This window comes from Hemiscyllium ocellatum, chromosome 12 (assembly GCF_020745735.1).
Source record: "Hemiscyllium ocellatum isolate sHemOce1 chromosome 12, sHemOce1.pat.X.cur, whole genome shotgun sequence".
Lineage (NCBI taxonomy): Eukaryota > Metazoa > Chordata > Chondrichthyes > Orectolobiformes > Hemiscylliidae > Hemiscyllium > Hemiscyllium ocellatum.
The window spans coordinates 8,363,004-8,387,166 of NC_083412.1; the positions used below are offsets into that span (position 1 = coordinate 8,363,004).

At 39.9% G+C, this 24,163-nt stretch overlaps 1 protein-coding gene across 4 annotated transcripts in view; it reads right to left on the reverse strand.

Moving 5' to 3' along the window:
* Window positions 1-24,163, reverse strand: part of ap1s2 (adaptor related protein complex 1 subunit sigma 2) — a 118,613-nt gene that overhangs the window by 70,451 nt on the left and 23,999 nt on the right. Inside the window, exons 5-6 of one of the 4 annotated variants that reach the window (XR_009645255.1) lie at window positions 22,110-22,209; window positions 13-5,744 (exon numbers count right to left, since the gene is read on the reverse strand). The exons of 1 other annotated variant lie outside the window; for it this stretch is intronic. Coding sequence is in view for 2 of the 3 variants with exons in the window: in XM_060833287.1 (XP_060689270.1) it covers window positions 5,697-5,744 (48 nt within the window). In the remaining variant the exon portion in view is untranslated. Of the gene's footprint in view, window positions 1-12; window positions 5,745-12,679; window positions 12,783-22,109; window positions 22,210-24,163 lie in introns of those variants that run through there. 2 more of the 4 variants (XM_060833287.1, XM_060833288.1) reach the window with 2 other exon arrangements.

The window sequence follows — 24,163 nt, forward strand, 5'->3', positions numbered from 1 at the left end:
TTTATGAAGTGTGGGAAGTAATATTGTGCCACACATATGCCAGTCAATGACGGTCTCCAGTAAAACAGAACCTAACCATCATCCCATTTAATTATATTAACATTGCTGAATTCCCCCATTGCCAACATCCTGGGGGTTACCATTGCATTGAAACTGGACTACTTATAGTAGCTACAAGAGCAAGTCAGATCAATAGGTGGTGATGGTCTCATGTATCTGCTGCCATTTATTTAGTGATAGACAAAGGTTTGGAAAGTGCTGTTAACAAGCTTTGGCGTGCAACCAGACCATTCATGGCTGAATGTGACAATATTGCAGAGTTTCAATCTGATCCATTGGCAGTAGTACATATCTTTGATGACTTGTGTGTCAAACAGTAGAAGCAGTATGTTGTGCTTTTACCACAATGTTTTCAGATACATCTGGTGCTGCTTGAAGCCCAGCCTCTGCACTCTTCTTTGTTTTTCATAACCAGTGAGACATTTTGTAGATGGCACATTTCATGAGGTGGTGTGAATCTTCAAGACTGATGGCTTTGTGCTAAGCAAGGCTGAACTTCTTGAACATCAGAGTTGAACTCATGGAAAAGTGAAATGCATTCTACTACATTTTTTTTAAACACAGAATTCCTACCTTGTGGAAGCAGGACATTCAGCCCATCAAGTCCACACCAACTATCCAAACAGTATCCCACCCAGACTCTGCACATGCCTGGACACAATGCGTGATTTAGCATAGCCAATATACTTAATATACACATTTTTGGACTGTGGGACAAAACCTGCACATGCATAGGGACAATATGCAAACTCCACACTATTGCCTGAGGGTGGAATTGAACCTGGGTCCCTTGTGCTGTGAGGCACCAGTACTAACCACTGGGCCACCATGCACCAGAGTGAGAGTATAGCCGATCAGGGATAGTGGAGAGAACTTGTGCTTGAAGTCAGAGGAGATGTGAGAGGTCATTAATGAATACTATGCTTCATATTCACTAGTGAGAGGACCTATTGTTTGTGAGGATTGTGTGAATTTTGAAAAACATTAAGACAGAAAAGTCTCCTGGGCCATACAGGATATACGGGAAGAGGTTGCTGCGCCTTTGGTGAAGATCTTTGCATCTTCACTGTCCACTAGTACCAGCGAATTAGAGGGTGGCAATCTCTTGTTCAAGAAAGGGAATAGGGGATAACCCTTGAAATTCCAGTCTGTTTTACAGTGGTGGTAGGCAAATTACTTGGATGAGTAGGTGGAAGGGTGGGTTACTAAGTGTGCCAATTACATGAAAGTTGGAGGAGTTGTGGATAGTGTGGAGGGCTGTTGTCAGTTGTAATGGGACACTGACAGGATGCAGAGCTGGGATGTGAGGTGGCAGGTGGAGTTCAACCTGGAAAACTGAAGTGATTCATTTTGTAAGGTTGATTTGAATGCAGATTACAGAGTTAAAAGCAGCATTCTTGGCAGTGTGGAGGAACACGTCCCTCAATCCCTCAAAAATTACCCAAGTTGATAGGGTTGTTAATTGTGAAGAAGGTGTATTGTGTTGGCTTTCATTAGCAGGGGGTTGAGTTTAAGAGCTGTGAGGTTATGATGCAATTCTATAAAGCTCTGGTTAGACCACAATTGGAATATTGGTCACTTCATTGTAGGAAGGTCGTGGAAGCTTTAGAGAGGGTGCAGAGGAGATTTACCAGGATGCTGCCTGGACTGGAGGGCATGTCTTATGAAGGTTGAGGGATCTAGGGGTTTTCTCATTGGAGCGAATGAGGATGAGAGGTGACTTGATAGAGGTGTACAAGATGATGAGAGGCAACAGTGTGGATAGCCAGAGACATTTTTCCCAAGGCAGATATGGCTATTATGAGGGGGCATAATTTAAGATGATTGGAGGAAGGTTTAGGGAGATGTCAGAAATAGGTGGTGTGTGGAATGCACTGCCAGTCATGACAGTAGAGTCAGACACATTAGGGACAAGAAAGAGACTCTTGTATAGGCACATGGATGATAGTAAAATATACGGTATGTAGGTTAGTTTGATCTTAGAGTAGGCTAAAGGTTGGCACATCATCAATAGCCAAAGGGCCTGTACTGCTCTATGTTCTTAGCTTCCGGCCCCACATATTCCTCCATTGTCTACTTTCATCAGTTCTTTTAAGTGTTTCTATTACATATGCCTACCTATTACAAATCCACACTGACTTGATCAACAAACATTCCAATTATGTTCAGTAACCCAAAGCAATTTACTGGAGTCTATAATTGAGCAGATGACAGATGTTGTAACCTATCTATAAGCCCCCTAGTTTATCCCCTTACCTTTGAAATCAGTGAGCCACATAATCCTCCAGTGGGAAAAAAAATCTTTGCCACTTGTACATTGTGGTTTGGAAAATGGCTGCCCCAGAGACTGGACAATCACCGGCTTGGAGCCCAGACACCATTGGAAAATCTGACATCTCCTGTCTTTGCTAAGGTGCTCAAAGGTCGTCAGCAAACCCAACTGGGGCACAGAAACTCTCCATGAATGGTGTAAGTTATCCAAGAAGTGAACAGATCACTGTAGCAACACAAAGCAAATTGTGGTGATTATAGTGTCTCCACTAATGTTCCCCCAAATTTTTGCTGTGCAAGGGCAGATGTTGAGTGGTAGTAGCAGTACATTTAAACCTAAGCAGATGACATAGGGCAGAGGACGATGGACTTCGTGCAAGGTTTTTCTTAAGTGGTTGCACGTAGGTTACAGAGCTTTGAACTCCGGCCTAGAGGCCTGTCACAGGGATGGTCCTCTTCTGTTTGTCATTTACATAAAGTATTTGGATGAGAGTACAGAAGGCATGGTTAGTAAGCTTGTAGATGACACCAAAATTGGCATAGTGGACAGTGAAGGTTTTCTCAGATGGGCTGAAAAATGGCAGATGGGAGCTCAATCTAGATAAATGAGAGCTCTTGCACTTTCATACAATAGAGTAGGGTTTGCACAATTAATGATACCGTTATGAGAACAGATGGGCCTAGGGGTTCAGGTACATAATTCTTTGGAGGCTGTGTCACATATAGAGACAAGGTGATTAAAAATGCACTTGGCATGCTTGTCTTCATTGCTCAGTCCTTTCAGTATAGGAATTGGGGAATCATGTTGAAGTTGTACTGGACATTGGTGAGGCCTCTTCTGGAATATTATTCCATTCTGGTCAAACCAGTTACAGGAAGGCTATTATTAAGCTGGAGAGGGTTCAGAAGAGATTTATCAGGACATTGCCATAATGGAAGCTTACAGTTGTACAGAAAGGTTGGATAGGCTGGGACTTCTTTCATTGGAGCTTAGGCAATTGAGGTATGACTTTATAGAAAGTTTATAAAATAATGAGTATAGATAGAGTTAATGGTAGTTATCTTTTCCCTAGGATGGAGGATTTCAAGACTGGGGGCACGTTTTTAAGGTAAGAGGAGAGAGATTTATAAAAGACATGAGGAGCATTTATTTTTAAAAAGCAAGTGGTTCATATGTGGAATGAACTTCCTGAGGAAGTTGTGGTACAATTGTGGGTACAATTACAATGTTTGAAAGACATTTGGAGAAGCACGTGTGATTTTGTTGAAGACATGGACCAGGAGCAGGCAGTTGGGACTAGTTTAGTTTGGAATTATGTTCGACATGGACTGGTTTGGACCGAAGGGTCTGTTTCCATGCTCTATGACTCCATCTTCACATACCGCTTGTCAAAAAGGCATATTAGGGCATGCCTGAATAGGTTGATTAGAAATGCTTCGAAAACAAAAAGTATGGTGCTTCTTCTTTAATTTGTCATTTTGAGTGTAGACATTTTTACAGTCAGTTCTATGCTGAGAATGCATCAACTGCTATTATAACTAATGAGCTATAGCTACACAATATCCAGTCATTCCATACTGCACATTTTAATGAAAAGTGATACTCTTCCAATAATAGTTTGAGACACAATCACCTGGTCAAAGTAGGGGGCCTACAGATACAGAACCATCACTTTGGGTGTCTACCTTCTGCTGATAAATTCAATTTATTTTCTTTGTGTTAAAATTCTTGTCTGTGCTCACTCGGGTTAAAAGTAATTGAGCAAGTGGCCAATGTCTTTGAACCCATTCCTCCAAAGATTAGTAGTTAGCTGAAAATTTACAAACTATGCAACTAGCATCAGTAACTGTACATCACAGGCCGAGTGTAAAATCACTGAGCCAGTTTAATGTAAAATGTGATTTCTGTATGTACTGTGAAGTATATTTCAACCACAATTCAGCGGATGTCCCCAAGTTTAAATGGACACCAGATTTCTTTTCATGTTAGTGTGGACATTTATTTTTCAGTCTTGTACATTGATGATGGAATACTTTCACTCCTGTACTCATGGAAAATGAAGGCATTAAACCACTGGACAACCACCTAGCTTTACACCAGCACTGGCTAGTCAGCAGCATTTAAACAGCTAAAACTTGCTACATTTTTTTTTGCAGAACACAAATCAGTTAAGCTACTGAGTAGTCAACTAAAATTAAAAATTGAGACACCTGTTTTAACACCAGTTGAACAGCTTGATTTGGCTTGAAGGACAAGTTTGTTTGAAAATGAAAAACATCAAATAAATCATCACAAGACCAAGTTCAGTTTAAAAAAAAAATGCAAACATGATTTGAAAAAAGAAGTCTAAATTATTCACCACCATTGAAAACTACTTGTTACTTGTTTTGTAAACTGGAAATACTTCCTTTTTTTTACATAATCAGAATAGCAAAATTATGCATCTGTACTGAACACAGTATATAGTTTTTTAAAAAAACGTAAACATCAGTATGGCTGAAACCTTATACTTCTGATGAGGCAGTAATGCCAGATAACAGAAGTGAGGCTATCAGACCTAACAGCTGCAGCTAACAGACCTATAATCAAAAGTTATCCCAGCACAATGAAAACTGAATTTCCATTTCACATGATTTAGTTCAGTGGTATACTATAATCCCTTTCCTCCTCTCCCTTACATTGTCTCATGCTAAACTGATATAAGTGACCCTTAAAGACAAATCAGACTGAAGTTATTAAAAATACAAACTAGATCAAGCCCACAGATGGAGGCAGGACAATTGTATTTTAAAAATAAATTGCTTAACAAAACACAAAAAATAGTTGTCAACACTGGTTGCTTTGGTATATTCTGAACTTTTTGATTTTGAGCATATACGAGATTGAATATGTGAGGAACAAAATCACGTGGCACTCACAAATCCAAAGATGAATATTGACTTTAGCAAAAAAAGGAGGGTAAACTTGGCATTTCACAGAAACTGACAAAAATCAGCTAAGTCCAATTCCTCGAGCCAATGAAACAGGAACAATGTTGAAGTTTTAAATAGACCCGCTAATGTGCAGCTCAGGTCACATATTGCCAGTAGCCGCACTGCTTAAATAGTCATTTAATTAAAAGTCTTCATTTGTCAAACCACTGAATTTGAGCCAAGCCTCCAAATATTCCAAACTCAAATACTGATTTCAAAAATATATTGTTTCCCTTTTTACCTTAACATAATGAAAAATGCTTGCAAGTTCAACTTCTGCTAACCAAAACACAAAACAAGAGACAGTTTCCTGCAATAGTAGCCATACATCACAATTAAAGCAGTGAAATCTAGATCAGAATTTTGTGGGAACATTCAGTTTAACGAGACATTTAAGTGAGTCCAATTTCTTCCAGCACGCTACGAGGAGTTTCAGCTTCCTGTGGAGGCAAAATTAAACATCTTGGTAATCAAATTTAAACATAAAGAACAAGTGTTGGAGTCAAATTTTGTGAGGACAAAAAGGGGAAAAATGTAAAAATATGAAAACAAAGAAAACTCACTAGAACAAGATGGTATGTTTGAGAATGCCATATCTAAAATTAACAAAATGCTTTTCTGTTTCAATTTCAAAGTTACTTTCTTCCAGCCCATCTTTAGTGCAATGCTGGAATTGGTAACAGGTTTTGCTTTTACTTCCCTCCACTGAGACAAAATCAGGTTGTTGCTTCACATTTGCTCCATTGATAAACTAACCCAAGAGCAATCCTGCCTAGAGAACTGAGAGTTCTAACCCAGGTAACAGGACACCAGTGCCAATGAAGGGAGAAGAGACCATCGGTTTCCAAAAGCAGTACATACTTTACAAAGAGAATGAAGGGGTATTATTGAGAAGGGGTTAACACGCTTGGAATTCACAGGCAATGCACAATTACAACTTACTTTTGCATCCTAATTAGGGGCATGGCAAAAGGACAAGAAAGAAAATATATAAGCATGCTGAAGTTAGATGGAAAGCATTTTTATTCAGTTACCTAAAGCACTTCATGCCCATAATTTGAAGGCAGGAAGATAAAGGAAGGGTCAGGTGTGGAGAGTGTTGCGTCACAAAAGTAATTCTGCACTTCACATGGTATTATAGTTTTGATAACTTAAAAGAAATCCTGCACTCCTCTAATAAATTTTAAAAAGATGCAGAAATTTAAATTGCTTTAGAAAATTATAATTATGGAGAACGTCTACAGTAATCCTTTTTTAAATAACCTGAAGGAATCTTTCAGAAGTGATGCTAAATGAGAGCGAATAACAAAAATAAATACGGTCTATTTTATGTTTACCAAAATGTCTAATTAAAAATTTTCCAACAAAACAATGCAAGTGTTTTTGCATGCACTGAAAACATCAGCAGTCTGAGGCAGGCAGGATAGTCACGTCAAGTGTGTCGTCATAATGCGGGGGTAGAGCATATGGTTACAGATGGTGGTCCATTAAGAGTGCCCAATTGCAACTGGGTTGCCTGTGGTGAAACATCAAGCAGCTACTAAGTACCTGCTGCAGAGGGAAGAGTCACCACAGGTTGATCTCACAAGTTTCCAAAAGTTGAACATTTTGCCTTGTATTAAACCACTGATTTACCTAGCTGCAGTTGAACTGAGAACATTTTACTACTTTACATCAATGGTCACTTCCTTTACCTTTAAGTTGGCTCATTCTTTTCTGCAGTGACACAGATGGGCACGAATATGAAAACAAAGTTAAATAGAAAGATGGGAGTGATGGAACTGCAAATAAAATCTGAAGTGCTAAGTAGTTCAAGGGACATCCAATGCTGGGCACTACTCTAAATGAAAAGCACCACAAATATTTAAAGCTTGACCAAATCCACAAGGATGATCAAATCGGATATAAACCTCCTTAACATTTTCAAGGATTCTTGAGTTTAAAGTGAACAAATTAATTCAACAACAGCAATACTTTAAGCACGTTAAATATCACAGAAATCTGTTTTGCAAGTCATTTAAATGTCCTTTTGTTTATTTTGAGCAGTTAATTAAATCAAGTCATTCTGAGATACAAACCAGTTGCTAGGGCTTTAACTGATGCAAAATTTACACTGGCATAAGTTTTTTTTCATCTCGATGTCTAGTGCCCAACTCCTGCTTAATTCCATTTGAGCCCCTGCCAGTGTAAAGCAGGCACAGCACATTGCGTGAGTACGAATTAGTCCAAATTAGTTCATCTTCCAAGTGTTACGAATCAGTTCCAAAAAAAATGATGAGGAAATGTCAGTTATGGCACAGCACTTTCCTCTTAACGTGGCCATGCAACTGGAACCATTTTGTGTCAGCGTCCGAATTTATTTATGTACTGCCTTGCTTAGCTCAACAAGAGTCAAAACAGTGTAATGAATCAGAAAGCTTGCACACAATTTTCTATTACAATTTCAAAGATATAGTTCAATAATTTTGGATTCAACTTGGGAAACAGAACATACCTTGTTGAATCTTTCCAAAATAAAATTGATGATTAGTGCCGAATTATCGAATGCTTTGAACAGGTGAGCGAAAAGTGGGCCTGCCATTTGACCAGACAACTTCGGAGCTACTCTGATCGAATTTACAAGAATTCTCTTTTGTAAAGTAGGCTGAAGAAATAAGCATGTAGAACGCCTGCACAAGCCATAAGTTTACTGTCTTTGACAGCACCTTCCAAACCTGTAGCCTCAACCACTTAGAGGGAATTCAGCAGCACAGACAAGAGGGTGCCAGCACCTGCACTCTCCCCATCAAGTCAAACTCACCAGCTGGACTTGGAACTTAACACTGTTCCTTCATTGTTAGTGGGTCAAAATCCCGTAACCCTCTTTCGAAAAACAGTCTCTCCACACCACACAGATACTGCATTTTAAGGCAGCGCATTGCCACCATCTCATTAGGGATAGGCAATAAATGTTAGCCTAGCCAGCAATGCCCACATCCCTCAACCAAATGAAGAAAAGCAGGTACACTGGACAAGAGACCTGCCATTTCCTGCATGGAGCTGTACATGAAGTTGAACTTCAGGAAAGGCAGACGATAGGAACTCACTCAAGAGGAATAATTCTTACCATGAAAAGGCTTTGGTATAATTTTAAGTGGGCTGACAGCTGATAAAAACAAGCTGAGCTTAATATTTTATTAATAAATAGATTGGGAAGGGATTATCACTGATTGCCCTAGCTTCTCAAAATAATCTGGGTAAAAGCAAGGGACAGCTCTCTCAGGGTCTTATCGCTAATAAAACAGCATTGAGGCCAATTCATCTTCTGACAAAAGTGTATAGAAGATAGGATCATTTATTTTAAATGAAGGGTCACTGGACATCTGTTTTTGCTCCACAGGTGCTTCCAGACCTGCTGAGCTTTTCCAGCAATTTTAATGCTTTTATTCATTCATCTTAATAACTATTTTAATTTGGGTACCAGCCTTTAAAGCCAACATTATTTGCAAACATCCAGCAATTGCTTCTTAGTTTACAATCCTTCATTTGTTTCAGGGAGAAAGTAGCTTAAGGACCACGTGGCTTGCAGAAACTAAACAGAATTTCTTAAGCTCCCCCCCAAACAATCCAATCCCCCGGGGCCAGTGAAGCTTAATGCAAATGATTAGTTCAACCAGAGTGGTGATGTACAATAATCTCCAACGTTAAAGCCGAACTTTGGATGGCCATGAACTTGCAGGATGAGAGCAGAAACTATGGAAACCGATAAGTGACATGTTAGAACAAGGTAACAAGGTTTTATATTCATAGACCTTTGAAGGCAGGTGCTGCTGCTGTTCATCATGACCATGATCATTCAGCATTGTCACCATTTCTAATTAAAACACCTTAAATACACAACAGATCAGCAATTAGAAGCAAAAGTGCATAGAAATCATAGCCACAGAAAACAGCATTTGATGCATGCAGCAAGGTTTTTATTTATAACATGCCAGAAGCGTGCACTTTATAAAAACATAAGCTAAAGCAAGCTGTTACTTACAAACACTAAAACCATTAACAGTTTCCATCAGCTCAACGCACAGCAATAAATGCTCAAATTCAGTCACAGCAGATCTCAGAACTAACATCAGTTAGTGTAAAATATATAATTGAAGAAAGTTGCAAGTTTGAACTGTGAAATCAGAAATTATCCCTGAAATACAACTTTCATTTATGGGACTGTAACACCACCTTGTCTAGGATGGCACTTCCTCTTCTCATCCCCATATACAAGGACTGCAGTAAAGTTCTGCAGTTAAGTAAAGTTTTCAATTTGTCAATAATCTGATTATACCAAAACAAGATGTTAAATATTAATTTCTGTACCACTAGAAATAAAAACAAATATATGATAATAATATTCATAGTAAATGACTCTGAAAGAGCCTTTGGCTAGTCTGTGACGATTAAAAGACTTGCTTGCAACTACATCAACCCATTATGGAGCATGGCTTATATCTTCCATCAGTGTATACTGAAGAGATACGATCCACAATTCCTACATTCATTTCATTGCTCAGATTTCAAATCACTAAAGTGGAGGTGAGTCAAGAGGTTGCTTCACAAATCTAAACTTCGGTTAAGGACAAACTGACTGAAATGGAACTGGGAGTATTTTGGGTAACTCTGTGGTATGCTTACCCGCAATCATCTGGATGGTCAAAGAAACTGACAGAACTGAGTGTATCTGAAGGGATTATAAAGTGGACTAGCTTTTGACTTCACAGCTTTTAGGCACTGATCTAATGCCTGAGAAAGGCACACAGACAATTACTGCATATGCCAGAGGATAACAGGATTGTAGATCAATTATTTACTAAAAGCAGAAACAGTCTCTTGCAGGACACGGGGACTGGGAGGGCAAAACAAAATGCTACACCTCACGAATTGGCAACAGACTTCATTAACTTGAGGCACATTGTTACCAGAAATTTTCATATTCATTACTACAAATATAAATGGATTTGATTTGTTCAAATATCACTGTAACTTTTTGTAGGGCAGTTAGGGTTAAGTGTACCTAGCATGAGACTGAGATGACTTTACTACACAGCTTCCAAAAGCAATACAAATGCAAATTGTTAATAGAAAAATAAATGCTGTAATAAATACTGTTAAATATCAAGGATATTAGTTAATAAAGCTGTAAGATAGGAACAGATGTCTATATTAAGTCATGGTAATGTTACCTATTGCTCGTACACAGTGAACCCTGTTTCTGCAAACTTTGCAACAAATACCATTTTCCCTGATCTAGTCTAATTTCATGGGATTTTGCATAAACTTTTAGAAGGAGGAAGAAAGTACATTCTAATGCATAGCTTCAAACAAGATCCAAACTTGTTTCACAAGGAGAAATGGCAAATGTTGATGACAAATTTTGTTGAGAGACTGGGCTAGATGCAGTATGACCCTGGCTTTACAACAAGAGACCATCACAACTACATCAATATGTTAGCAGCAGTCCCCATTATTAATTGCAGCTTTGGCACTGATCTCACTCCCCTTTGTGCTTCTAACAGGCTAGTCTGTATCAGATGTCAGTATTTTATGCTTGCTCATCTCTCTGCGCCACTAATGTTTCATTCACACCACCTGATGACCAAATCTCCTCACAGCCACTCACTGATTGCATGCTGTACCATTTTGATTGTACACAGGGAAGTCTTCAGTTGTGGTGCTAATTGTAATGATACACTGGAGAAGGTAAAGGGGAGAAACTATATATCAAATAGACCAGGAAAAGACAAACATGAATGAAGGCCAAGTAACACGAATGAAACACTATTCAAATAAAACTTCCCACCTAACTACATGTTACGATATAACATTGGCCGTAATTATAAAAAGTAAACTCACAGCATCAGGTTATGTGATTTGTATTGTAATCTTATTAGAATAATAGGGTCCATCGTGGCTTGAAAAAGCCTTCACAACTGATGTCATTTCAGGGCTCAAGGCCGGCGTACTTACACCATTAACTCTGTTGGCTATAGCAGGGCAAATGCATAATTCCAGTTTTCTTTAATTCTGAAGAACTATCTATTAAGGTTAACACATATACACACATAATGGCATTCAAGAGTCTGAGGGAAGCAAAGTATCAGACTGCCAGAATTGATAACACCACAATTTGGGATCATAATCAATACGGGAATACTCAAAAAGAAGTGGCATTGGCACAGAACGTCTGAAGCTAACCTGCACATGTTGGGCAGCAGAGGAAAGAATCTCAGGTAAATACAATCTCTCTTTGGTAACACTAAGAGCCCGAACCAGAAAACAAAGTGGTTCCAGCAACACAGAATAAAAACTGGGAGAGAGTCTTTGGGTGGCAAGAGTTATTCCTCTCCCTGCTACCCACCGCCCACCCAGAGGAAGTAGTTCAGTGTGACATGCACTAGCCCTCTCAAAGTTGCTGAACACGTTACTTGACATCCACGGGGGAGGAAAAAAAGAGCCATGGCACAATGCAATATGAAAGACATAGCGACTGCAATCACTCCAGGTACATATTGAGAAACAGCAGGCTTTCTTTCAATATATAACCCTATAATTATAGAGGCCAGAAACTATTTATGACCATGAAAGGAGGTCAGTCAGTAATTTGCAATTAATCTGAATGTTTCCACCTACTGTAACTAGTCAGTATATGGATTTAAATGTATATTATTAGTTTAATTTTGTCCAACTAGTAAATTAAGTAAAACCTCAAACAGCACAGGATAATTGATTGAACAATGTGGCCTCTATTAACAGAGAAACAGCAGCAACTAGCTTTGTGTGCTCCAGATCAATCAATTCTAACCCTGTCTGACCCATTTGTTCCATACCCTCGGATGGAATCAGATTCTGGATTTGGATTTTTTTGATGCCCAATTTCTGCAAACTTCAATAGAGGTCACTGCAAATATTCTCCCCAGAAATAATCATCCATAATCATTTTAATGACCACCTTTTCTTGAGAAATACAGAGTAACAAAACATAGATATCACAGCTACTGAAGTTCAGAAGATCTCCAAAAGGGGCCAAAACCATGAGTAGCAACCCTGCTTGATGTATATTAAAATGCAGTGAATCCAGATGAAAAAGGTCCCGTAGTGCTAAGTTCGACATAGTTAATGCTGTAGGTTTATGATTAGAACAAGGATTACAAAGAACAAGATTGAAATGAACACAGCACAGACATAAATTGCTTGTATGTGAAAACAAACTGCCATTTACATGGCACCCTTATAAACCTATATACTAGACTGCTAGGACACAACAAAGAGCAAAGCACTGACGTTCTTGTTACATTTAGTTATTTGGGTTACGTTCAAATGAACAGCTTCACACAGGCCAGGACAGCATTCCAGCAACAGCAAAGCAGCCATCGTCACCTCCTCTGATTCACCACCACGCAAGATGAGCCAAGGCATTAGTACACGGGAACATTAAAATATTCGTGGCGCGGCTACAGGGGAACAAAAGAAATAAAATGCCAACATTGTCTTGTGTAAAGAGCATGCAGATCATATTGACACTTTGACAACCGTGGGGTGAAAGTCAGAGTCTGTATAAAAAAACAGATGTTAAACTCCAGGTCCGCCCATGCAAAATGCTAAAGTCTGTCACCAAATGTAAAATCAGAAAGCAGGTTAAAGGAGGCGACAAATAACAGCATGCTAAAACAAGGGCCCTGCTCAATTAAGACACTTCTTAAAAATATATTCTGCAGACACAGATTACATTTGTTAATGAGTTGCAAATTACCAGCAGATAGTTTAAGCAGTTAATGGCTACACTCACATATCAAAAACATTGATGAAAACGTACAATGTATTTGAATGGCAAAAGGAAGACTGGGGAGGAAGGAGAAACGATATCTTAATGTCCTTCACCATAGCAAAGCAGCAGTAAATAGTTTCATCTCAATTTGAGTTACCACCCACTTGTCAATTCAGAATAAGGAGAAACTAAATGCTAACTTCCCAGAGAAAATAAAGATCAACTTAATAAAACAGTAAGACAGAAAGCTGTTCCAATTGAATGTCTGGAGACACAAATTAGGTACTGATCTCAGAATCTCTCTAAAGTCAACATGTTACCCCATCTATTCTCCCGACACACAAAAGGGAACACTCTGAAAACACAAAACATACAGACATCATTATCCAAAGAGAAATGTACAATGAATAAAAACACTAGCCCCATCTTAGCTCTCTACAAAATGCAGGTGTATACTCATTAAATCTTGTTTTTACACTTGGTTCTATTGCAGCTAACAGATAAATATGTATGAAACCCAACTTCAAATAAAGAAGCTTTAATTACAGCTAAAAATTGAGAAGTCAGTTCTAGCATTCAGGCAGATTTTTGAAACATACATTTCCCACATTGCATCAGTAACAATTTTAACCAAAAGTATGAGTGCATATAATATATATAGAACTTTCTGAAGTCTGTATATTTCTCATTCTTTACTCCATGGCGCAGCCTCCCGCTACCCCACTCTTGTCAACTGATCCTGAGGAGTTTCTTTTCATCTGTTTCAAAATTTAATGATTAAATTCTACTAAATCTTTACATGAAAATTCCCAACAGAATTTTCATCCCTCAATATACTCTTTTCTATTGATGCTATTTGTATGAATTTTAAGGAAGTGTCTGACAAAGACTCAAGAAATAAGCTGGTTAACGGAGTCTCATGGAATAAGAGAGAGTCAGTCTGAGCTTAGCTAAAAATACTCAAGGATTGAAAACATTGTGGCACATGGCTGTTGAGTGGAAGATGTTAGGCAGTGATGTTCCCCAAAGATCAACATTAGGGTCATCAGGTTTTTTTTTTACATATATTGTATATGGGATATATATAAAAATGGCTTCAATATTGAATATCAGCAATATTTTAAAATCTGTTCATTGTAACAAGCTTGAAGAAGCTGTAAACAGTGAGAACAAAACAAATCAATTACAACAGGACATAGACAGGCTAGCTGAATGGACAGACAAGCAACAGAGAAATGTGAGGTGATGCATTTGCCATGAGAAATTGTGGGGCAGGCAATAAAGACTTAGTGGCACAGTTTTAAAGACTGCAGGGACAGAAAGGCTTGGGAGCACCTGTGAATCAATTTTGGAAGGTGGCAGAACATATTGAGAGAACAGCTAGCGAAGCATGTGAAAATTTGGGTTTCATAAATAAAAATGTATGCCCCAGTCCCCTGAGAGAGTGGGAGGAAGACCATTCCCTCAGAAACAGAAAGGGTGTGGTCCAAAAGAAGGGATGGTGCTCGAAAAGGCAGGAGCAGATGAAGGTGGAGCAAAGACAGTGGTAAGAAAGAAGCTGGGTTCTTAGGTTTGGCGCCGGGAGAGCAGAGAGTGATTAGGTTTGGCGCTGGGAGAGCAGAGGGTGATTAGGTTTGGCGCTGGGAGAGCAGAGGGTGAATGTTGCAGAGACACTTGCGGGAATGAAGCAGCTACACAATTTGGACATACCCATGTTGGATTGGGATGGACAAAATCACACAAACAGTTTACAGTCTGACAGGTTTATTCCAACTCTCAAGCTTTCAGAATGGGGCTCCTTTGTCAGGTGAAGTTTCCTTCATCAGGCTTAACCTGACGAAGGAGTAGTGCTCCCCAAGTTTGTGATTTGAAATAAACTGCTGGAAAAAAAAAACATAGGCTTAAGAAGTGTGTACGTATTGCTTGGTTAAAAATATTATTGATGCAATCTTATTAAAAAGACAATTATTTTACAAATATACAATATTCCTCTTTGTATCAAAATGTATAGAAATCTGTTTCACTGTTTTCCGTGTCATTGGTGTTCACCACTTATGTCTGCGCCAATTTTGTGCTTCAATAAAAAAACTGCAGAAGAACTGCAGGTGCTGGAAATCAGAAACAAAAACAGAAATTGCTTGAAAATCTCAGCAGGTCCGGCGGCATTTCTGGAGAGAAATCAGAGTTAACAGAGTCAAGTGACCCTTCTTCAGAGCTGCCAGTTTGATGTGAATCTGGAATTCTTTAAGCCAAAGCTATTGCTGAAACAGGGTTTAGAAGGTGTTCACAGAAGACTTTGAGTTAGTTTGAAAATACTATGAACAAATTTGATTAAGACATCAAGATTCAAGCCGGGCCGATAACTGCGGTCACCAGTTTTGTTTAATTCCAGACAGCTCTCTGATAAGGTAACATACGGTATACTGCTTTGCAGTTTTGGTTGGCATGCCTTCAAAACATCATCACTGCATCAAGCAGTACACAAATACTAAAGACTTTTGACAAAATAAAAGAACATACTAACCTCTCAGATTGTTGCGCAAATGGAAAATTAATTCCACGAAAATGTAAGAGGAGTGGTGAGTTTTCACAGAAGAGAGAGAGAAGCCAGAAATTCTTTAAAAAAAGAATTTAAATGGAAAGCTACAACTTCACTGTTGACTGTCACCAAAGCTCCCTATTCCTTACTCTCCACATTCCATCCCTTCATACTTCTCTTCCAGCTACGTCATACATGGTTTGCTTTTAGATAAGTCCACAGCTTCCTTCTAACCAACTCATTGAGGCGCTTGGCTCTGTCGCCATATGGTCTCATTGACCTTCCCGTCCAGTGCACCTCCTGAGCGCTAAGTCTTACCAACCTTCTTCCTCAGTTAAAACAGATCAACAGATCTGCTCTCACTGCCCTTATCCCCATCACCCTCCTGAATATCTGTGCACTGTGAGCAAGATGATTGCTATTGTGAGTTTACTCTGGATGACTAAATCAGCATTTATGGGCTTTAATGAGCATCTAACTCAGGACTGATAACATCTTCCTACTTGAAGAAGTCTCCTATCTGGCGTGGTGCTGGAAAAGCACAGGTGGTCAGGCAGCATCAGAGGAGCAGGGGAATTGACTTTTTGGACATAAGCCTTTCATCAGGAATGAGTCTTATGCCCAAAACATCAATTTCCTGCTCCACAGATGCTGCCTGACCTGTTGTACTTTTCTAGCACCACACTCTCCAGCATCTGCGTCCTCACTTTCTTCTACCAAGATACTTATCCTTGATCTGATGCTTAGTCCTCCTGCACTTTCTTCTCCTTTGCACACCTCACCTCGTTTGACCCCTCTCAATTCTCAAAAGTAATCTCTCTCTGTACATGCCTCCCAAGTATTCTTTTTAATTCACTCAAAGGAGTCGGTCACTCACAGGAGAATGTAGTGGTCAGCCAACCTCTCGAAACGCTGAGGTCCACGAGATGTCAGGTCTACCCACAACACTGTCGGGAAAACATCTCCAGGAATTTGACCCAGAGATAGTGAAGGAAAGGAAGCTTTGAGATTCCAAATCAGGATAGTGAGTGACTTGAGGGATATTTTCAGGTTTTGGTTCTTTGCCATGGCACGTAACCGCAGTACTCCTGTTGTGCCAATTATAAACAATCTGGATAATTTTCTTGCTTGCTGTCCATCTATTCTTGACCTTCCTATTCATGAACCCATCTACTTCTGTCAATTCACTTAGCAAAATCTCTCCACAAAATACCACAAATGTCCCAAACGTACATGGGCCATTGGCACGCATTCTCTAAACTTCTGCAGCTCCTGATCTGTTCCACTTTCGGTGCTCTGTTCCTGATTATAACCAATCCTCCCACCTCAAGTTATCAATGCACATTATCAAGTGCTGCTAAAACTGCTCCAAATCATACCGGAATGACAAATGAGCGCTCTAGCTTCTTTGTCCACTGCACGCCTCTGTGGATAACAAGGCCTTCCGAGAGTGAAGACAGCCAGACTCGCATGAGTCATCGACTACCCCAAAATTAAAAAACACTGACGAGAGTGACGTCAGCACAAAGCAAAGAACTGATTGATAGGAACTGGTTCTTGCTCCACTGCAGGCAGAGAAGCCAGATGTTTGGTTATCTGTTAATTGGTTACAGTGTGTTCTAGTCTCAAGTTTGGGCAGAGTATACACATTCGTGTTAATGTAATACCATAAAAATGTAAGTGAATATAATTAATGAATCAAAAACACATTAAGAATGGTAGTATAGGTGATGTTTCAAAGCTGCAGTACATGGGAGTTCCATGGACATCAATGTGATTCAAGGCAAAAACATCTGTGGTAACTCCTTGAAGTTGTAGCAGCCTCGGCTCGGAACTTGAGCTGAAGGCTGAACTCCAGACATTGCAAAACATCAGCGATGGAGCAAGCTCCCTGGATTCTTGGTATCAAGAGGCTGTCACACCTCTTAAGATAGAGTGCTCTTGTAGGACGATAGGGTGTTAGTGGCACACACAGCAGGGTGTGATCGCAAGTGAGCCAGGCAAGGGATCAAGAAGACAGGAGTGTTAGCATCTACAACTGTCCGAGTAAAAAGTGAGGTCTGCAGATGCTGGAGATCAGAGCTGAAAATGTGTTGCTGGTTAAAGCACAGCAGGTCAGGCAGCATCCAAGGAACAGGAAACTCGACATTTCGGGCCAGAGCCATTCCTGATGAAGGGCTCTGGCCCGAAACGTCGAATTTCCTGTTCCTTGGATGCTGCCTGATCATCTGCAATTGTCCAACAGGTTTGAAGTTCTCTCAAATTGCTAGGATGACAGCAGGGTATGTGGGATTGATGAGCAAAATAACCATGGATGCCCATGCAGGAGTCACTCCAAGGGGGACTCAAAAGGAATGCAATGGTGGTAGGGGACATTATATATTAAATTAGATTACTCACAGTGTGGAAACAGGCCTTTCAGCCCACACCGACCCTCCGAAGCGCAACCCACCCAGACCCATTCCCCTACATTTACCCCTTCACCTAACACTACGGGCAATTTAGCATGGCCAATTCACCTAACCTGCACATCTTTGGATTGCGGGAGGAAACCGGAGCACCCGGAGAAAACCTATGCAGACACAGGGAGAATGGCAACTGTCTGTGTGGAGTTTGCACAGAGGTAGGAATTGAACTCGGGTCTCTGGCGCTGTAAGGAAACAGTGTTAACCACTGGGCCACTGTGCCGCCCACAGTGAGGGGGATTGACACTGAACTTTGCAAAGAGTGCGAGTCCAGAGTACATTCGATGCCAAGGTTCAGGATTCCTGCTCTGGCTTGGAGAAAAACTTGGCAGTAGGAGGTGGAGGATTCAGTTGTCATGGTCCTTGAGGGCACCGATGGAATAGCCACAACCAGCAAAGAGTCCTGCATAGCTAGTGAGAGGAACACGGCACCAAAATAAGCAGAAACTTCAAAAGGTAATAATCTCTGACTATTACCTGAACCTATGCAAATTGATATAGAGTAGACAAGGTTGAGAGATAAATGTGGCTGAAAGACTGGTATGAGAGAAGTGGGTTCTGGCTCATGGGATACCAGCACTGATACTGGGGCAAGTGAAAGAAAGATTTGTCACATATATCTTCAAGTTGCAAGAAAAGTGTTCTGTCGCCACAATCTGGTGCCATTTTAAGCTACAATAAGTATAAAAAGCGATCGCTTAAATAAGAGTTCATCTTCTGTACAATTTGGGGTCTCAAACACGGGTTTAGGGCTTCTGCAAGGTGTTCCAATCCTCAAGAAATCTGGATCCAAAGACAGCAACAAAACTGGTACCCCAACGGACCCGGACAGTCGGTGCCTCACCGCCACCACAACTGCTGCTAGGAGTCCTGGTCCACATCATCGAAGCTGCAGCCACTACCCTACCGACACTATTTCAGCATTGAAGATGAAGGAAGGAAGAAAGAAAAGAAAACAAGACGAAAAGAACATGAAAAAAACGATGCCATCAGCCTGGAGCAAATGCGCTCTGATGAGCCCAAACACTACCTACTGTGCCTGCGCCATCTTTGTTTCAGCTGGTGGGATCTGCACCATTCTGACAAGTCTACACCTGAACTATACAGGAAGTAATGTCATTGTGAACTACATAACTAGGGGCATTCAATGAGATGTAAACTAAATACAAGGACCCAAATTTGGCAGAATGTGGTAAATTAAAGAGAGGGGAATTAATGTGGGAAATAATAAACAGACAATGATAACAATGGATAGAGAACTCAGATTTAAGAGCAAACCAGCAGATAAGACTAGGACGTTATAAGAATAACATCAATAGTAGCATCGCCAACTTTAAGGGCATTTGAATGGTCATTGGATAAATACATGGATGAAAATGGAATAGCGTAGGTTAGATGGGCTTCAGATTGGTTTCACAGGTCGGCACAACATTAAGGGCCGAAGGGCCTGTACTGCACTGTAATGCTCTATGTTCAATACAAGGACAAAACCGAAAGCATTATATTTGAATGTACATAGCATTTGAAACAAAACTGATCGTCTAGTTGCATAAATTGAGATAAGTGGGTGCAATCTAGTCGGTAAGGGATAGTCAAAACAGTTTTACAAAGGGTAGGTCGTGCCTCACAAACTTTATTAAGTTCTTTGAGATGGTGACCAAACAGGTGGATGTTGTGTATATGGATTTCAGTAAGGCGTTTGATAAGGTTCTCCACGGTAGGCTATTACACAAAATACAGGGGCAAGGGATTGAGTGTGATTTAGCGCGATTTAGCGGTTTGGATCAGAAATTGGCTAGCTGAAAGAATGGTGGTGGTTGCTGGCAAGTATTCATTCTGGAGCTCAGTTACTAGTGGAGTACTGCAAGGATCTGTTTTTGATCCACTGTTGTTTGTCATTTATATAAATGATCTGGATGAGGGTATAGAAGGATGGGATAGTAAATTTGTGGATGACACTAAGGTCGGTAAAGTTGTGGACAGTGACAATAGATGTTGTAGGTTACAGAGGGACATAGATAAACTGCAGAATTGGGCTGAGAGGTGGCAAATGGAGTTTAATGCAGGAAAGTGTGAGGTGGTTCACTTTGGAAGGAGTAACAGGAATGCAGAGTATAGAGCTAATGGTAAGATTCTTGAGAGTGTAGATGAGCAGAGAGATCTTGGTGTCCAGATACATGGATCCCTGAACGTTGCCATCCAGGTTGATAGGGCTGTTAAGAAGGCATACCGTGTTTTAGCGTTTATCGGTAGAGGTATTGAATTTCGGAACCACGAGATCATGCTGCAGCTGTACAAAGTTCTGGTGCAGCCGCACTTGAAGTATCGCGTACAGTTCTGGTCACCGCATTATAGGAAGGATGTGGAAGCTTTGGAAAAGGTTCGGATGAGATTTACTAGGATGTTGTTGATATGGAGAGAAGGTCTTATGAGGAAAGGCTGAGGGATTTGAGACTGTATTTGTGAGAGAGAAGGTTGAGAGGTGACTTAATTGAAACATAAGATAATCAGAAGGTTAGATAGCTTGGATAGTGAGAGCCTTTTTCCTTGGATGGCGATGGCTAGCATGAGGAGACACAGCTTTAAATTGATGGGTGATAGGACAGATGTCAGAGATAGTTTCTTTACTCAGTAGTAGGGGCATGGAATGCACTGCCTGCAACAGTAGGAGACTTGCCAATTTTAAGGGCATTTAAATGGTTCTAGGATAGGCATATGGATGATAATGGAATAGTGTACGTTAGATGGGCTTCAGATTGGTTCCACAGGTTGGCGCAACATCGAGGCCCGAAGGGCCTGTATTGCGCTGTAATGTTTGATGTTCTAGTGGCCATTACTGAGACGTGGGTGCAGAATGACTTGGATTGGAATCCAAATATTGAAGAATATGTGCCATTTAGGAAGGACAGGCAGTTATGAAAGAATAGTAAACATCTGGAGGAATTGAATTGAGAAGCAGAGCAGTTAAGTTAAACAAATAGATAATCTTGGGTAAAGCTTGAATAACAACAGGCTGCTCTAATCTCAATATTACAAAATGGAAATAGAACAACTGGAGAAGATGGAAAACAAAGATCTAGGAGGGTTCTATGACAGAAACTGCTCTACTGCTCAGAATACTAGACTTTGGCCTTATAGGGTTTATTTTATGATTTATGCTGTCAATGTTCCATCATGTTACAGCTGAAGGCAAAATAAATGGATTATTTGCTCGGATAAAGGTGAGGAACTGTAGACCAGTTCATTAACAAAATCAACTGAAGTACATCCTCTTTAACGTAATCATTAAATAGAAATGCACCTTTTCAATATGAATAGCAGGCTAACTATGGAATATGGTTGTAACTGGTTTCATATTTTCAGCCTGTGTACACTAATTAAAAAAGGGAAAACTACATGTTTCTCAGCAGCTATTACTTTTAAGTAAAACAGGAAATTGACAAAATAATTAACTGAGAAAATACTTGCCTTGTATCATCAGCATTGCAATACCATAAATCCACAGGGTCGGAGCTCCCTTTCCAACCCTTCATGTAATGTTGCATTTTCTCCCCTCAAAACTTGGACAAAACACCAATTAAGTTTATATTTATATTTTAAATCACAACTGGAATTTCACCTTGAAGTACCAAGATTCAAAAACCATCTAGAGTAGCGTGTAGCTGTTTTAGATCTTCAATATTAATGCAATGTTACTTGATCAGAACTTAAACATAAGAGTCTTGTTAAAAAAAAGCCTGCTGCAAATTAAGCACTGCCTTTTCACAACATTAGCTGTAAACAACAAGAGCAGCGACAAGGCACCAAGTCATTGCCATCATGCAGATTCCAGTTAGGACCAACACCATCACCAACCTACTTTGTTTCAAAGTATGTGTGGTTTTGTTTTGAATCTGTTCCTACCACATCAGGCAATTGAGCAATTAATGCCACGGAAATTTTGCAAACGTGCATCATTCATTATGCTCCCAATTATATACCCATGCCACTCAAATGGGAAAATAGTTACCAATGATCTGGATGGGGGCCAAAACAGGCCAATAGCCTAAGATTTCTCTCAATCATAAGATATCGTCTGCTGACAAACTTCCCCAGTCTTCATTTTGGTTCTAAAACACAAAATTAAGCAGCATGTGAGAATTAATGATTTTCTTCTAGTATTCCTTCGGAATAGAAGCAAAGTTATCAACATGACAGAACAAACTCATACAATTATACATCATGCAGCCACATTATTTCACATTATGCAAGAAAGTAAGAGCAGGACATGAAGTAAGTTGAAGAATGCAACAATAAAAGCTGAAGTTCTATGATATAAAACTATTAAGCAATTGCTTTATTCAAAGTGAAAATATTTGCCCACAATTGTAAACTACTGCTGAAAGTGCACTTTTTCCTGAATCAATGCAAAGTGCTTCAAAACTGTTAGTTTGCAGAAGACAGATTCTTAGTTCATGACCTGCATATGTTATAGCAAAAGTCTGAATTAAAGTCTGGGCTCGAAAAAAATGCATGGCAGCTCTGAGTGCAAACACTCCAATTAATTATCTGTGGACAACAGGAAGTGCACAAATGATCAAGGCATGACTGGGACAGGATCCACAGTCACATATATTTATTTACAGTCTGCAAGCTGGAAAAGTGAAGAAAAGAAAGATAAAAGGATTAAAATTGTTTGTTTCATCAATTCAATCCTATATAGTCGTCACCACATAATCCGAAAGTACAAGTTAATACTAAAAAGTTCTGGCATTAGTATACAGACCCATCTCTGATGCGCTGGAGCTACCATACATGCTACTAAATACTTCACCTAAACAGAACATGGCATTATCCTGCCAAGCACCAGAAACTAATGTTATTGGTTTTGAACATCTCATTCTGTTGGGAAAAAGTAAAATATGCAAATAGATGCCCATAAGAACTACTTGCACCTATCAAACATCATTAGAAATATCAGTTTAATCATCTTGAACATCTAACAGAAAAGGAAAATGGCACTCCATTTTGAATTGAGAAGAATGCCATCCAGACATCAGTTTTCAAACTGTATTGATTCTAGTTTTTGCAACTAGTATTTCAAGCTAGAACATGTGAAACAGTCTCAGCCAGCTCACGCCATGATAACATTCTCCAACTCTGAGAAACTGAGTAGAAAAACAACAGCCATAACAAAATATGCAAATTTTAAGAACAAAAGAGACCTCAGAGTGAGGAAATAGGTGGTTCAATTAGAGATGGCACAAAGTGAATGTGGGAGGTAGGAAAATTTACTCAGTAACAGGAGTAACGCTCTGCATTGAAACAGAGCTTCAGATTTTCATTCTGTATTTAGCCAACTATGCAAATAGCAAAGTTTATCTTTTTGGAGCAGCAACTGGATTTAAATCAGATTAAAAATTGTAACTAGCCCCAAGTTAAAAATCTATACACAAGGTAAAATGGAATTACTTCACATTTGTCCAAGACTCAAGTACAGTGAATACAACTTTGGCTTTCCTATCCTGATAGACTTGGCAGGCTGGCCTGGCACATCACCTGTCAGCTGCTACATATATGTTATCTTCCTCCAATATAGCTAATGGAGCTGTTGTGAGCAACAGTGAGGCCCTTCTGCAGATTTCCGTTTCTAGAATTTTGATATTTTTGGGCTATTTCTTAATTGAATCAAGAATGCGGCACGGTGGCACAGTGGATAACACTGCTGCCTCACAGCGCCAGAGACCTGGGTTCAATTCCCACCTCAGGCAACTCTGTGTGTGGAGTTTGCACATTCTCCCCGTGTCTGCGTGAGTTTCCTCCAGGTGCTCTGGTTTCCTTCCACAATCCAAAAATGTGCAGGTTAGGTGAATTGGCCACACTGAATTGCCTGTAGTGTGAGGTGAAGGGGTAAATATAGGGTAATGGGTCTGGGTGGGTTGTGCTTCGGTTGGTGTGGACTTGTTGGACCGAAGGGCCTGTTTCCACACTAAGTAATCTAGTAATGCCACTGTTTCACTGAAGTAACTGAACTAACCAGAAAGCAGCCTATGCTGCATAGGTAGCCTGTAAAGATTAAAGAGC